A 16,735-nucleotide genomic window follows, 5' to 3' on the forward strand; every position below is an offset into this window, starting at 1 on the left:
TTGTGGTATTTTCTTTCCCCTAACTGCAGCTGCAAGTAACTTGCTGAAACATGATACTCAGTGAGTACGATGGCGTTATGCAGGCTACCTCCATGAACTCAGAATGGCTGATCTGATGATACATATGAGAGAAATTACAGGTTTTTGCTTGTCTTTCTTTTCAAGATCTTGAATTAGCCACAGTAAGAGTGACATAACTGCACTGTTTGAAACTTACTTCCAAATTCCTTTGATAGTAATTTTACTGTTAAAAGCTTTTAAGGCAAGTTTAAAATATCAAAGAAGTTGGAGAGAAAATGTAGAACAATCTGATAAAAGCAGATAAAAGAAATACATTGATAAATATTAGTAAATGGTTTATAGAGGAGTTTCAGTAGCAAGCCATTGAATATGGAATTTGTCCCAGAAAATTATTACTAGTGATCGAATGTTATGGCAATAAGTATGAATGAAGATAATCAGAAACATGTAATTTGGAGATTGGCTGGCTTGGTTTGAATAGCAGCGATGGAGGTTTAGATGGAGGTTGTGGAGTTTGCCTTCATGCTTTCGAAGAGCTACGGAGATTTTTTTTCGAAGAACAATATTTTAGGTGACTGGATGAGTTGCGTACAGTCCACGGTGAAATCGATTTTGCATTTTTTTCTGGAAGGGTTGATAGTGAAAATGCTGTCTGTCTGCTCTTTATTTTTGTCTTTCTCTCTCCTGTTTCTCTCTCTGTTTAGCAATGAGCACTAAATACCTCTTGTGTGTATTGAGTATGCACTGTTAATAACTGGGATAAATTCAATTTTCAGTGACTTACTAACAAATATTTTGTTTATACCGCAAATATGTTACTAGTTGTGAAATACAAAAAAATAATTATTTTACTTTGGTTGGGGTTATTAAATATGTGGATACTGCTCGTGCTTTCTGAGAAACCAATTATATCTCAGATTTGATTTGTTATTTTGAAAATCCTGTTTCAGGATTAGAGATTGTAGCGGAATCACAATGAAGAAAGCCCAGTGACATACTGGACTTCAATCTGAAATAACAACCATCCTGTTTTCCTGTTGAAGCATTTAAATGCTCCTTTAAATTAAACCAGTATCCTCCCCTCAACCACTTTCTCAGCAGTTGAGCAAAAACTTTGTCTTGTGTATTCACTTTTGGTCTGAACTTCACAAACATGAACTGATGGTTTCTTGCCCTGGCATATAAAAGGATTGATTTGAGTTCACTTTTCTCAATCCTGTAGATATTTTCTTCATTGTTTGTTCTTCAAATGTGGATGACGATGTCAAAGCAGCATTTATTACCTGGCTCTTGTTACCCTGAGGGCATTAGGAATAAGCATCATAGTACACAAGTGAGGCCATGAAGGCCAGTCTGTGTAGGGATGCCAAATTCTAGTCTCTAAAGGACATTATTGAAAAAGTTGAGTATTCAATACAGTTTCACGACTTGGTGGGATTTGAACTCGCAGCCTATGCATTGCTAATCCAATGCCGCAGTACTCATATCAGGTTTGTTCTGAAACATCTCTTTTTGCTTTCTTTTGCATTGTTTCTGGGGCTTGAATGGTCCCTTAATCATGGAGACCAAGCTGCATTCAGTACTCCTGGCATTGGCTTGGAACACTTGAGTACCCTGGTCACCACAATTACTTCAATGTGACTTCTGAGGGATTTGAACTCAGCTGATTTAGCAATAGAACCCAACATTACATTTGCTTTTTGTCCACCTTGTACTGTTTGGATATGGTGAGCATAAGTCCAGTAACACCCCTTCCGATTTGCCATTTCTTGTGGCAAGTTCTGTTGTAATGTGGAGTGATTAGTAACACTTCTAATACCTCAAAAGCATTGGACAGTGTTGCTTTTCACTTGAATTTCAAATTAATTGTATTATTATAACTTTGTATTAAAAAAAAAGTTACTTCATTCTGACAGAATTGTTCAATAAAATAATTTTTGTAACAGTAGCAGTAAAGGCTGATTCTGCTATTGAATCATTTCCAAAAGGTAAAATAATTTTGAGCATTATTAGAATATCTCAGAACGTCTTGAAAGTTATGTTACAGTCTATTGAAATTGTAATGCACAAAAGAAACGTATATTCATTGCCATTCATTCAGGAACACTAACTTGACATTAAACAGGACAAACTAACCACCTTGTTAGATTTTGATTAATGAGCAAAAGTACCTGACCTAATTTCAGTTGAAGATGGGCACATATTGAAGGTACTGATGAAAAGATGGGTGATGGGTTGGCTATCTCATTACTTAATTCTTGATTTCAACCATACTGCTCTTATAACTAGACATTGCATATCGGTTTTCCAAGCCTTCCCCTGGTTGATAAGTGGGAAGAAAGTTTCTGATGACTAATGGTTGTGTTGGACATATTGTTTCTGAAATGTTCACAATGGCAGAGATATATTATTTCTGAAATGTTCAGAGTGGCAGAGACATGGAAGGAGTTCAGTCATTGACGGGCATGATCTAGTAGAAACTTTCACCAAAATTGCATCATTCTGAATAAGTCCTTTTTCGGAGCGAATTTCAGAAGTGTTTATTTAAAAAAAATACCATAAATTGCCATTGTTGAATTGTGCAAATTTCCTGTCCTGGTAAACTTTTTACAACAGTTCTGAAGGTTTTGACTGAACATGATAATGGGTATCCATCATTTTCTTGAACTTTGACACAGTTCTTGGTGAATGTGAGACCATACATACATTTGTGATCTCAGTAACTTTCCGATTTCAACCAAAGTCATATATGTAACGGCACAGTGGCACAGTAGTTTGCGCTATTGTCTCACAGTGTCTGGGACCCCGGTTCGATTCCAGTCTTGGGTGACTGTGTGGAGGAGTTTTCACGTTCTCCCCGTGTCTGTATGGGGTTCCTCCGGGTGCTCCGGTTTTCACCCACAACCCAAATATGTGCAGGTTAGGGGGATAGGAATGGGGGAGTGGCTTAGGTAGGGAGCTCGTTCAGAGGGTTGGTGCAGACATGATGGGCTGAATGGTCTCATTCTGCACTGCAGGGATTCTGTGGATTCTATGCCTTTCTCTAATACATTACTAATTCTGCATTTAATTTGGTGGGAACCTACCTACTTGGATGTTAAATGGCATAAATATTGTGGTACATTTGCTGCATGCAAAATATACTGAAACACGCAGTGTTAATAAAACTCATTTGTATTGTGCAAAATTTGCAGCATGTCCAAAATATCTGCTGAGCAAAATATGTTCTGAAATTAGCTTGTAAACATTAAAATAATTTACTCCTAAACAGTGCAGTTGTAACATTTAAATTGAGATGCTTTTGAAAAAGAGGCTAGTTTATAGATATGATTTGAGTCCAGATTTTGTAATAGTTTTGTGATTATTTTTTTTTAGGAATCAGTTCTTTTTTTTAGGATTGTTCATATTTCTATTGTTTAGTCCTCCTCCGAAGGGGCGCAAATTCAACAATCCTTTAGAAGGAGGAGCTTTGTGAATTGACAAGGCTGACTTCCATGTCAGATACTCCAATCCATGCTCCCACTTAAGTTGACTCTATATCAGGACTGGAGGGATCTTACAAAATTTCTTCGTCTTTTATTTCTACCAATGGGCAACAAGTTCCTCCCTTTAACATTTTGACAGTGTTCTAGCCAATTTTGTTTCTTTGTGACTTTAAAAGGTTATCTATGTCATCACTTTTCATCTAGTAATTATGGCAGGAAAGGCACTGTCAGGTAACATTGTACCTCTCATATATTGCTGTAACAGTAGATCTCCGTCTCAGATATTGAAACTCTGCTGTACCAGTGCAGCACATCTCTTTCTTGCAGTGTCTTATCTTTCATACCATCAAACTACACCAAATAATGAGTGTTAAGAATGGTCTGATGCAGGTATATGCATGCTGCTGACCCTGAGATAGGAAACATCCAGAGTATGATATGCAGGCTGACACTGAGATAAATTTCTGGCCCCACCATCAACAAGACTGCCTACTTCCACCTACACAAGAAATTAGAACAGGAGTAGGCTATTTGCTCCATTGAGCCTGCTTCACTATTCAATAAGATCATGGCTGACCTGACTGTGGTCTTAAATCCACTTTCCTTCCTCTCCCCCATAACCATAGATCTTTGATCTTCAGTGGGATCAATCTACTTCAGTTTTGAACATATTCAATGATCCAGCCACTATTGCTCTTTACAGTAGAGAATTCCAAAAATTAATGACCACTGAAAGAAAGAAATTCCTCCTCACCTCCATTTTAAATGGGAGACCCCTCTATTTAAAACTGGCCCCAAGTTCTGAAATCCACCCGGGAGGAGAGCTTCCTCGCAGCATCTACTCTGTCAAGCCCCTTCAGAATCTTAGAGTTTAATAAGGTCACCTCTCATTCTTCTAAATTCCAATGAGTATAGGCCCAATTTTTTCCTTATAAGACTACCCCTTTTTTTGCAGGAATCAATCTTCTCTGAATTGTCTCTGATGCAATTAAATCCCTCCTAGAGTAAGGAGACCAAAACTGTGCAGTACCCCAGGTACAGTCTCATCCAAGCCTGTACCGTTGTAGTAAGACCTCCTTATTTTTATACCTCATCCCCATTGCAATAAAAGCTAACATTCCAATTTGCCTTCACAATTAATTTGTAGTGCCTTCATACTAACATTTAGTGATTTATCTACAAGGACACCCAGACCCCTCTGTACTAATCTCTCTCCGTTTAAAAAATAGACTGCTTTTCTACTCTTCTCGCCAAAGTAGAGAACCTCACTTTCCCACATTCGAATTCATCTGTCAAATCTTCCAACATAAAATCTATATCTCTTTGCAGGCTTGTAACTTAATCCATCTCTGCCTCACCTTAACTAATCTATGGCACCATCATCTGTTATCTCGAGACTTGCCTGTTCTAAAGGTGTACATCCCTATAACCCTCCGATATCTCTGCGCTCCACCAATCCACCATTGGTGGTTAGGTAGGCTCTAATCTATGGGATACCCTTTGTAAAATTCTCCACCCTACTACTTTGCTCTCGTCATAGATGCACTTTAAAACCTAACCTGTCCAAATATTCCCATGATGTGTCTCAATGTCAAATTATGCCCGAGTAACACACCTTGTGATATTTTACTATGTTAAGGATGCAATACTAATGCAAAACGTGAATGTTGAATGCTTACTGAATTTGCAGCTATTTCACCTTCATGTTTTCAACCCTGACCTTTTTTGCTCATCAAATCCAATTCATATCATCCATGGGCTGTTCTCCTAAGGTGTATGAATAAGAAAAACAATACCATCATGCTTATTGAGCTGTTCCTGCTGAGACTCATATATAAATTGAGCTACCTATTAATTTAATCGGAACTTCACATTCTGCATCGAGCCATTGAGGCATTCAGGATATACAGGTCCACTACAGTGCAGAAAGATGGCATCCGGCCCATTGCGTCTGCACCATCCTCTGAAAGAGCACCCTAACCAGGCTTCCACCCTATCCCTGCAACACTATTACCCTACTTAACCTGCACATCCCTGGTCACTAAGGACCAATCCACCTAACTTGCACATCTTTGAACTGTAGGAGGAAACCGGAACACCGGGAGGAAACCCATGCAGACATGGGGGTAATGTGCAAACTCCACACTGTCACCCAAGACTGGAATTGAACTCGGGTCCCTGGCACTGTGAGGCAGCAGTGCTAACTAACCACCATGCCGCCTATAATTTTAGATGACGTCCTCAGATTTTTTTTCATGAAGAAGTTAATTAATATTGCGTTAAGATGCAGCGTCCCACCATAGTGTCTATTTTTCTCATGTGAGCCTAAAGAATGAGTGTCAGCAACATATTTGACCACAGTGTGGACATTGCAGCTGATCCCAATCCTATCTGGACCAATAACCTAGTGTTCATGTTCCTGTAGGGATTTTGAAAGAACCATAGAATGGTTTACAGCACAGAACAAGGCCCATCAACCATCATGTCTGTGCCAGCTCTCTGCAAGAGCACCTTGTCTAGTTCCATTCCCGTAGACCTACAGATTATTTTCTCTGCAGATAATTGTCCAGTTCTCTTTTGAAAGTCACAATTGCATTCTCGGATAGTGCACCCGTTGTGTTAAAAACAGTTTTTCTTTGTGTCACTGTGATCCTTCTTTTGCCAATCACTTTAAATTGATGCCCTCTGGTTCATAGTTCCTCCGTAAATGGGAACATTTTCTCTCTCTCTGGCCTGTCTGGTCCTCTCATGATTTAGAAGATCTCTGTCAAATCTCTTCTACTCTCAAAGGAGAGCATCCCAGCTTCTCCAATCTGTACACAAAATTGAAGTTCCTCATCCCCAGAACCATTCTAATGAATCTTTTCTGCTCTTTCTCGAATGCCTTCACATCCTTCCTAAAGTATGGTGCCCAGAACTGGAGGCATTTCTCCAGTTGAGGCCCAGCCAGTATTTGATACAGGTTTATCATAATCTCCTCACTTTTGTACTCGATGACTTATTTGTAAAGCCAAGGATTCCATAAGCTTTATTAACCATTTTCTCAAGCTGGCCAGCTACCACAAATGATTTGTTCACAATGATGGGATTCACCTGAGGAAGGGGCAGTGCTCCAAAAGCTAGTGTTTGAAACAAACCTGTTGGACTTTAATCTGGTGTAAGACTTCTTACTGTGCTCAACCCAGTCCAACGCCAGCATCTCCACATCACAAATGATTTGTGCAGAGTAACCCCAAGTCCCTCTTTCTTGCATCCCCTTTAGAATTATAACCTTTGGTATAATGCCTTCCTGCCAAAATGAATGATTTCACACTTTCCTCTGCCACATATCCATCCATTCCACTGCCTCTTTATGTGCTCTTGACATTTATCCCCATCTTCACAGTTCGCCATACTTCCAAATTTTGTATATTCCCCAACTTTTGAGATTGTGCCCTGTACAACCAGGGTCTAGTCATTAATAGAAATCACGAAAAGCAGGGGTCCCAACACCAACCCCTGGCATATTTCTTCCTCCAGTCTGGAAAATAACTGCTGCGTTAACACTTTCTTTCCAGTCACTCAGCAGCCAATTTTGTATTCATACATACATAGAAGCATACATAGAAAATAGAAGCAGGAGGAGGTAATTCGGCCCTTTGAGCTTGCTCCACTAATCATTATGATCATGGCTGATCATCAAGTTCAATACCCTGATCGTGCCTTCCTCCCACATATGCCTTGATCCCTTTAGCTCCACGAGCTATATCTAATTCCTTCTTAAAATTACACAACATTTTTGCCTCAACTACTTTTTGTGGTAGTTAATACCACTCACCACTCTCTAGGTGAAGACATTTCTCCTCATCTCAGTCCTAAAAGGTTTAAGCCTTATCCTCAAACAATGACTCCTAGTGTTGGACTCCCCCACCATCGTGAACATTCTTTCTGAATTTACCCTGTCTAATCCTGTTAGAATTTTATAAGTTTCTGTGAGAGCCCGTCTCGCTCTTCTAAACGCCAATGAATATAATCCTAGCCGCCTTAGACTCATGATATGGCAGTCCCGCCATCCCAGGAATCAGCCTGGTAAATTTTTGCTGCACTCCGTCCATAGCAAGAAATCCATCCTCTGGTAAGGACACCAAAACTGCACACACTACTTCAGGTGTGGTCTCATCAATGCCCTATACAATTGCAGTAAAACATCCCTATGCCTATAGTCAAATCCTCTCGCTATGAAGGCCAACATTTCATTTGCCTTCTTTACTGCCTGCGCTGTACCAACACGCTTACTTTCAGCGACTGCTGCACGAGAACACCATGGTCTTGTTGAATACCCACTTCTCCCAATTTACACCCATTCAAATAATAATCTGCTTTCCTATTTTTGCTACCAAAATGGATAACCTCACATTTATTCACATTACACTGCAGCTGCCCTGCATATGCCCACTCGGCCTGTCCAAATCCCACTGAAGCATATTCATGTTGATCCTGTCCCTTTTATTCCATGGGCTCTAACTTTGCTGTCAAGCTTGTTATGTGGCACTTTATCAAATGCCTTTTGGAAATCCATGTACACCACATAAAATGCATTACCCTCAAAACCCTCTCTGTTACCACCTCAAAATGTCAAGCATGTTAGTTAAACACGATTTTCCCTTAATAAATACATTTTGTTTTTTCTTACTTAATCCATGTTTGTCAAGGTTTGTTAATTTTGTCCCTAATTATTTTTTATAATAGTTTCCCCATCACAGAGATTAAACTGACTGGCCTGTAGTTGTTGGGATTATCCTTGCACCCCTTCCTGAGCAAGAGTGCTATATGTGCAGTCCTCCAGTCCTCTGACACCAACCTGAGGAGGATTGGGAGATAGTGGCCAGTGCCCCTGCAATTTTCACCCTTCCTTCCCTCAGTATCCTTGAATGGAACTCATCCAATCCTGGTGAATTCTTAATGGCAGTTGGTAGCCTGAATTATTACTCATGTTTCCTCTTTTCGATGCAAAGGTATTGTGGTTTATTGTGATGCTCTACTACCAGCTGAGATATTAATCCCCTAGTCAGCATTACTTAGTGGACACTTTCACACACCCATTGTTAGATATGGACTAGTAACCAGAGACTGATATTCCATATCGCCTTTAACATTGCCCTCTGTGGTCAGGGGTAGTGTTCTTTTCATAGCAGTCTATTTAATGTGACTGGAATGCTAAAAATGTCTGTAGTTGGTTGTTTCATCACAAACGGATTTTTTTTAAACTGGATTTTTTTGAAACTACAGTACTTGCAAAAAAAATTGGGATTTATTTTACTTCAAAGTGGTTACAAGGCTAGTCACTAATATTTTCTGCTTTTTCTAAAAATAAATTCTGCATGCATTCAATTTTGAATTTCTTTGTAATTAATTGTGTTGTCACAGGAAAAAAAAACTTTTTTCCACCTTTATTCTTCAGATCTTCCAGGAGTAGGTCGCAACACAGATCTCCTTCAAGACAGAATGACAAGCGTGATTCTAAGAGCCCTCCTGCAAAGCGTTCACAATCAAAAGACAGACGGCAATCAAAAAGTTGTTCCCCACCAAGGTAAACATCCATTATTGTTTAAAATTTACAGAGCCGAGCTTCCAATTTGCCCTTTTCAGTCTTCAGTTTTACTAGCTCTTAGTTAGATGCCCAGGCAGCACCTAACAAATGTGTTCTATCCAGAAACTCCAAGCTGAAACATTTCCGAGAACATGTTAACATGTGTCATGTGAGAGTACCTTTAAGAAATGGGTGTTTAAGAAATGTACCTTTAAGAAATGGGTGTTTATTAATGATGTCAGAGTGTGGGTGGAGCTGGGCTGTCTGTCAGCTTTTTACTTTTATTTTAGGCTGTTTGCTGCAGGGTGTGTTTTAGTTTCGTTTTCTGTGTTGGAGCTGAAGCCAGACAGAGCAGGTGTACTGTTGATCTCTCTGCCCTGAAAAGACTATCTCTTGATCATTTGGTGAATTCAGAATTATAAATGTTTTCAGTAGTGAATGTAAACCTGATGTGCTTCTGTTAAAAGGTGTTTCTTTTGTCTTCTGGATGTTGTTTGGGAAGTTATTAAGGATTACTTAGTGTTGTATTCTTTGGGAGTTGCATTTGAATTGATGGTTGCTGAGATGTTCACTATGTTTCAAAAAGGTTAACTTGAGTTCATAGAATAATCATTGTTTTGCTTTAAAAATTACTTTTCCAAACCTGCTGTACCACACCTGTAGAGTGGGCCGGGTGCTCCCTATACCACAATCTATTAAAAGTTGTGGGTCAGGTGAACTCCATGATACACTTTGGGGTTCTCTAAACCCTGGCCCATAACACATGCTAATGCTTCACTCTTGCCTTGCACCTGAATAGCATTGTAGTTGAATTTCTTGTATGGTTTTTCAGGTGGTTCCAACTGACTTTGTCCAAAGATGATGAACCAGTGTAAATTGCGTACTGTTGAATATTATAACCCTATATACATATGTTCCTGCTCTAACAGTTCACGAACAAACTCCCAAACCAAAACTGGTGCTACACCCATCAGAGTTCCAGTGTTAATGCTGGCGTTACTAAGAAAGGTTTTTAATTTTGCTTTTTAACTAGATTGGTTTTGTTGCCTGGGCACTTGACAGCAGAATGCTGTTTTCTCTCAGTAATTAATGATTTTCTGCTTTTTCTATTGAAAGGAAGTCTGTTTTCTGTATAATGCCAGCTTCCACCTGGTGTTATGGCTTCTTTGGAGGATGTTATGGGGAAAAGGCTGTAACTCCTCTTGACAACTTCGAAATGGCTGTAACTCCTCTTGACAACTTGTGAAGTAATTTGCCTGCCTTCTCAAGTCGTTGGCAACTGTGTCCCTATCATAAGACACATGGCCCTGCACTTGTTAACTGCAGCACTGTATTGTGTTGCCTGGAATGAAATTAGAAGGCTCACGGTTAATTTACAGTCTCCTATGCATGTTCCACATCTTATTTGGCACAATTACACCGTCATTTTATCAGTTTCATGCAAGGCAGATTGCGTAGGTGTCTCAATTGCTGCGTAGGGTTCTGCTGTCATTTCAGTAATGACCACAATTACGTACGTTTTAGGGTACTTTTGGATAGCGATGAGGGTAACCCTCACGTGAAGGTGCTAAACTGGGAAAGGCAAATTCCAATAACATTAGACAGGAATTGAAATATTTGGATTGGATGCGGTTGTTGGATGGTAAATCAACATCGGACATGTGGGAGTCTTTCAAGCGACAGTTGATTAGGTTTCAGGAAAGTCACGTTCCTGAGAGAACAAAGGATAAGTATGGGAAGTTTAGGGTGCCTTGGATAACGAGGGATATTGTGAACCTCGTCAAAAAGAAAAAGTAGACTTTTGTATGGTATAGAAGGGTGGGGACTGTCGAAACCCTTGAGGAGTATAAAGAAAGTAGGAAGATATTTAAGCGGGAAATTAGGAGGGATCATGAAAAGTCCTTGGCAAGTAGGATTAAGGTGAATCCCAAAACATTTTATTCATATATAAAAAGCAAGAGGGTGCTCCAGGAAGTGGAGGGGAGTACTCAGGGGAGGAGAAGAACACCGGGTATCATTGTATGCAGATGATTTACTGCTGTATGTTGCGGACCCGGTGGAGGGGATGCCTGAGATAATGCAGACGCTCGGGGAGTTTGGGGAATTCTCGGGGTACAAATTGAACATGGGGAAGAGTGAGTTGTTTGTGGTACATCCGGGGGAGCAGAGCAGGGGAATAGAGGATTTACCGCTGAGGAGGGTAACAAGGGATTTCCGGTACTTGGGGATCCAGATAGCCAGGAATTGGGGAACCTTATATAGGCTTAATTTAACACGATTGGTGGAACAGATGGAGGAGGATTTTAAGAGATGGGACATGGTGCCCCTGTCACTGGTGGGGAGGGTGCAGGCGGTCAAAATGGTAGTCCTCCCGAGATTCCTTTTTGTGTTTCAGTGCCTCCTGGTGATGGTCACGAAGGCTTTTTTCAAGAAGATCGAGAAAAGCGTCATGTGTTTTGTGTGGGCTGGGAAGACCCCGAGAGTGAGGAGGGGGTTCTTGCAGCGTAGCAGGGAGAGGGGGGGGACTGGCACTACCGAGCTTAAATGAGTACTATTGGGCCGCCAATATTTCAATGGTGTGTAAGTGGATGGGAGAAGGGGAGGGAGCGGGGTGTAAGAGATTGGAGATGGCGTCCTGCAAAGGAACCAGCCTACAAGCACTGGTGACGGCACCGCTGCCGTTCTCCCCGAAGAAATACACCACAAGTCCAGTGGTGGTGGCAACACTGAAAATTTGGGGGCAGTGGAGACGGCATAGGGGAATGACGGAAGCCTCGGTGCGGTCCCCGATAAGAAATAATCATAGGTTTGTCCCGGGGAGAATAGATGGGAGATTTGGAGCATGGCAGAGAGCTGGAATTGTGCAACTGAGGGATCTATTCCTGGACGGGACGTTTGCGAGTCTGGGAGCGCTGACGGAAAAATATGGGTTGCCCCAAGGGAATGAATTTCGATACATGCAACTGAGGGCTTTTGCGAGGCAACAGGTGAGGGAATTCCCGCAGCTCCCGACGCAGGAGATTCAGGATAGAGTGATCTCAGGGACATGGGTGGGGGATGGTAGGGTGTCAGATATATACAGGGAAATGAGAGACGAGGGGGAGAACATGGTGGATGAGCTGAAGGGAAAATGGGAGGAAGAGCTGGGGGAAGAGATTGAAGAGGGGCTGTGGGCAGATGCCCTACGTAGGGTAAACTCTTCGTCCTCGTGCGCCAGGCGTAGCCTGATACAATTCAAGGTTTTGCACAGGGCACATATGACCGGAGCAAGGCTCAGTAAATTTTTCGGGGTAGAGGATAGGTGTGGGAGATGCTCGAGAAGCCCAGCAAACCACACCCACATGTTTTGGTCATGCCCGGCACTGCAGGGGTTCTGGGTGGGGGTGGCGAAGGTGCTTTCAAAGGTGGTGGGAGTCCGGGTCGAGCCAGGCTGGGGGCTGGCTATATTCGGGGTTGCAGAAGAGCCGGGAGTGCAGGAGGCGAGAGAGGCTGATGTTTTGGCCTTTGCGTCCCTAGTAGCCCGGCGAAGGATACTGCTTATGTGGAAGGAAGCCAAGCCTCCGGGCGTGGAGACCTGGATAAACGACATGGCAGGGTTTATAAAACTGGAACGGATAAAGTTTGCACTAAGGGGTTCGGCTCAGGGGTTCACCAGGCGGTGGAAATCGTTCATTGACTACCTCGCAGAACGATAAAGGAAATGGGAAGGTAACAGCAGCAACCCATGGGGGGGGGGGCTCATGGGGGTCCTCAGGGGTGTTTTTGTAAAGATATTGGTACTTGGTTATGTATATTGAATTGCTGATTTTATTATTTGGGAGAGCTGTTATTTTTGTTATGGCAGTTGCCATTTAGTTTATATATTATTTATTTATTTGTTAAAATACGGTCACGGTTATTTATATTGTTTTGCTGTTGTAAAAAGGGGATAAACCTTTGTACTGTTTTGTTTGGCCGAAAAAGTTGAATAAAATATATTATTTTTTTAAAAAGCAAGAGGGTGGCCAGGGAAAGGATTGGACCACTTGAGGACAGTGGGAGGAATCTGTTGAGCCAGGGGAAATGGGCGAGGTACTGAATAGGTACTTTGCATCATTATTCACCAAAGAAAGGGGCTTTGTGGAAGATGATTCTTGGGTAGGATGTGTGGACAGTCTGGATCATGTTAACATCGAAAAGGAGGTTTTCTTTTAAAAGATATAGTAAGGTAGATAAATCTCCTGGGCCGGATGAGATCTACCCCAGGATACTGAGGGAAGCAAGGGAGGAAATTGCTGGGGCCTTGGCTGACATCTTTGTATCCTCATTGGCTACAGGTGAGATCCCAGAGGACTGGAGAGTAGCTAATCTGGTTCCGCTGTTTACGAAAGGTAGTAGGGATAATCCTGGAAACTATAGAGGGCAGCACGGTAGCATAGTGGTTAGCACTGTGGCTTCACAGCTCCAGGGTCCCAGGTTTGATTCTCGATTTGGGTCACTGTCTGCCATTGAGCCTACGACAACACGTGTAGCTCCTAGCGAGCATCTCTGTTTTGGAAACCCCCGAATGTGCAAGCCCTGCAAAATGGATTTTCAACCTTGCTGTGGTACTACCACGTGGGCTCCCCACAGGAGAATGCCATCCTCTACACAAAGCTCCTGTTGCTTGGTTGAAAATGCTTGCATTTCTTCTGGAGGTTTCCGCTATAGTCCACCATGTAGAACAACCTGGTGCAATGTTGCCAATGTGGGGTCCTTTTGAGTCCATACTCAAATTTGTGTGGCCGTGACAGGCAAAATGTCAATAATATTAAGTGCCAAAACAACATCATCTACTGGTGGGGACCAGGGGATGGGCGCATAGGCAATGGGTGTCGGCTAAGGGCATCCACGTACACAACCTGTCCACCTGTGCAATACTTGAAAGTATACTCATATGCTGCCAACAGCAATGTCTATCACTGGATCCTGGCCAGAACTATAGGTGGTATCCCTTCATCTTCTTTGAAAAGGTGAAGTGGGCAGCATGGTAGCACAGTGGTTAGCATTGTTCTTCACAGCGCCAGGGTCCCACGTTTGATTCCCGGCTTGGGTCACTGTCTGTGTGGAGTCTGCACGTTCTTCGTGTGGTCTGTGTGGGTTTCCTCCGGGTGCTCTGGTTTCCTCCCACAAGTCCTGAAAGATGTGCTGTTTGGTCAATTGGACATTCTGAATTCTCCCTCTGTGTACCCAAACAGGCGCCAGAATGTGGCGACTAGGGGCTTTTCACAGTAACTTCATTGCAGTGTTATTGTAAGCCTACTTATGACAATAAAGATTATTATTATAGGCCCGTGAACCTCGCGTCGGTAGTAGATAAATTATTGGAGAGAATTCTCAGGGATAGGATTTACACCCATTGGAAACAAATGGACTCATTAGCGATAGACAGCAGTGTTTTGTGACGAGGAGGCCGTGCTTCACTAACTTGATCGAGTTTTTTTTGAGGAGGTGACAGATGATTGATGATGGGAGGGTGGTGGATGTTGTTTATATGGACTTCAGTAAAGCCTTTGACAAGGTGACTCAAGGCAGACTGGTACAAAAGATGAAGTCACACGGGATCAGAGGTGAGGTGGTAAGATGGGTACAGAACTGTCTCGGTCACAGAAGGCAGTAGAAGGGTGTTTTTCTGAAGGTTGTGACTAGTGGTGTCCCACAGGGATCTGTGCTGGGGTCTCTGTTGTTGGTAGTATAGGTAAATGATTTGGAGGAAAATGTAGCTGGTCTGAGTAGTAAGTTCACGGATGTCACCAAGGTTGGTAGAGTGGCAGATAGTGTTGAGGATTGTCAGAGGATACAGCAGAGCATAGATAGGTTGGACACTTGGGCAGAGAAATGGCAAATAGAGTTTAATCCGGACAAATGTGAGGTAATGCATTTTGGTAGGTCTAACATACAGGGGAAATATACCGTAAATGGTAAAACTCTTAGGAATATAGAAAGTCAGAGAGATCTGGGCGTGCAGGTCCACAGATTTTTGAAGGTGGCAACACAAATGGATAAGGTAGTCAGGAAAGCAAACGGAATGCTTGGATGGGGCATTGAATATAAAAACTGGCAAGTCATGATCCAATTGTATATATAGAACCGGACCGGGCCGGACTTGGAATATTGCGCACAATTCTGGTCGCCACATTACTAGAAGGATGTGGGGGCTTTGGAGAGGGTGCAGAGAAGGTTTACCAGGATGTTGCCAGGTCTGGAGAGCGTTAGCTATGTGGAGAGGCTGCATAGACTCCGACTGTTTTCATTAGAAAGACGGAGGTTGAGGATTAACTTGATAGAGGCCCTACAGGATTATGTGGCGCATGGATAGTGTGGATGAGCAGGCACTCTTTCCCATGGTGGAGGCGCTAGTCACCAGGGGACATAGGCTTAAGGTCCATGGTGCAAAATTTAGAGGAGATCTGCAAGGCAGGTTTTTACTCAGAGGGTGGTGAGTGCCTGGAACGTGTTGCCAGGGAAGGTTGTGAAAGCAGATACATTAACGGCTTTCAAAAGGCATCTTGACAAATACATGGATAGGATGGGTATCGAAAGATACGGCACAAGGAAATGCTGAACGTTTTGACAAAGGTTGGCATCATGATCGGTATAGGCTTGGAGGGTCGAAGGGCCTGTTCCTGTGTTGTATTGTTCTTTGTTCTTGAACACAGCTACACAACCTTGTTCACAGGGAACAGAACATTTAAATAAACATGAAGTATACCGATCCTTCAATCACAGATCCTTATGCACCTTAATTAAATTAAATCCGTACCAAAATTAATTGAAAGGTATACAAATCACATCCGTGACCCATTACATGCAAAAGTTGAGATGCTCTCCTTCTGCCTTCGGGTTTTAATGCCTTCGTAATAATACTGCAGGATCTAAATTTCTCCTGATTTCCGAGTCCAGTCCCAAAAGAAGGGTTCCGGCAGTATCAGAAGTCTTTCTGATCCACATAGATGAGTGCTACAATCATATGTGGAAGCACAGTGGTTAGCACAGTTGCTTCACAGCTCCCAAGGTCCCAGGTTCCTGGCTTGGGTCACTGTCGTGCGGAGTCTGCATGCTCTCCCTGTGTTTGCGTGGGTTTCCTCCGGGTTCTCCGGCTTCCTCCCACAGTCCAAAGATGTGGGGTTAGGTGGATTAGCCATGCTAAATTGCCCTTAGTGTCCAAAAAGGTTAAGTTGGGTTACGGGGATAGGGTGGAAGGATGGGCTTGGGTAGGGTGCTCTTTCCAAGGGCTGGTACAGACTCGATGGACCGAATGGCTTCCTTCAGCACTGTAAATTCTATGATTCTATGATGGCATAGGGACCGAGTCCCGAAAACAGAATCCAGCACATGATTCCAGATACTTTTTCCAGCTCGCCGTGAGGTCGAAAAGCCATTCTACAGCTGAAAAACGACAAGACCTCTGGCACAGATGGAATCCCTGCAGATGTATTAAAATGTGACGGACAAGGATCCACAACCACATCACCCTTGTCTGGAAGGAAGAGAGCATGTCCTGTGATCTCCGAGACGCCTTAATTGTAACCATCTTTTATCATAGAATTTACAGTGCAGAAGGAGGCCATTCGGCCCATCGAGTCTGCACCGGCTCTTGGAAAGAGCACCCAACTCAAGGTCAACACCTCCACCCTATCCC

General features: G+C 42.6%; 1 protein-coding gene across 1 annotated transcript in view; it reads left to right on the forward strand.

The window, feature by feature from the left end:
* Window positions 1-16,735, forward strand: part of LOC140429213 (uncharacterized) — a 156,706-nt gene that overhangs the window by 79,363 nt on the left and 60,608 nt on the right. The window contains exon 8 of the mRNA XM_072515933.1: window positions 8,947-9,075. Within this exon, the coding sequence (XP_072372034.1) occupies window positions 8,947-9,075 (129 nt within the window). The remainder of the gene's footprint in view (window positions 1-8,946; window positions 9,076-16,735) is intronic.

The sequence above is a fragment of the Scyliorhinus torazame genome, chromosome 9, assembly GCF_047496885.1.
Source record: "Scyliorhinus torazame isolate Kashiwa2021f chromosome 9, sScyTor2.1, whole genome shotgun sequence".
NCBI lineage: Eukaryota > Metazoa > Chordata > Chondrichthyes > Carcharhiniformes > Scyliorhinidae > Scyliorhinus > Scyliorhinus torazame.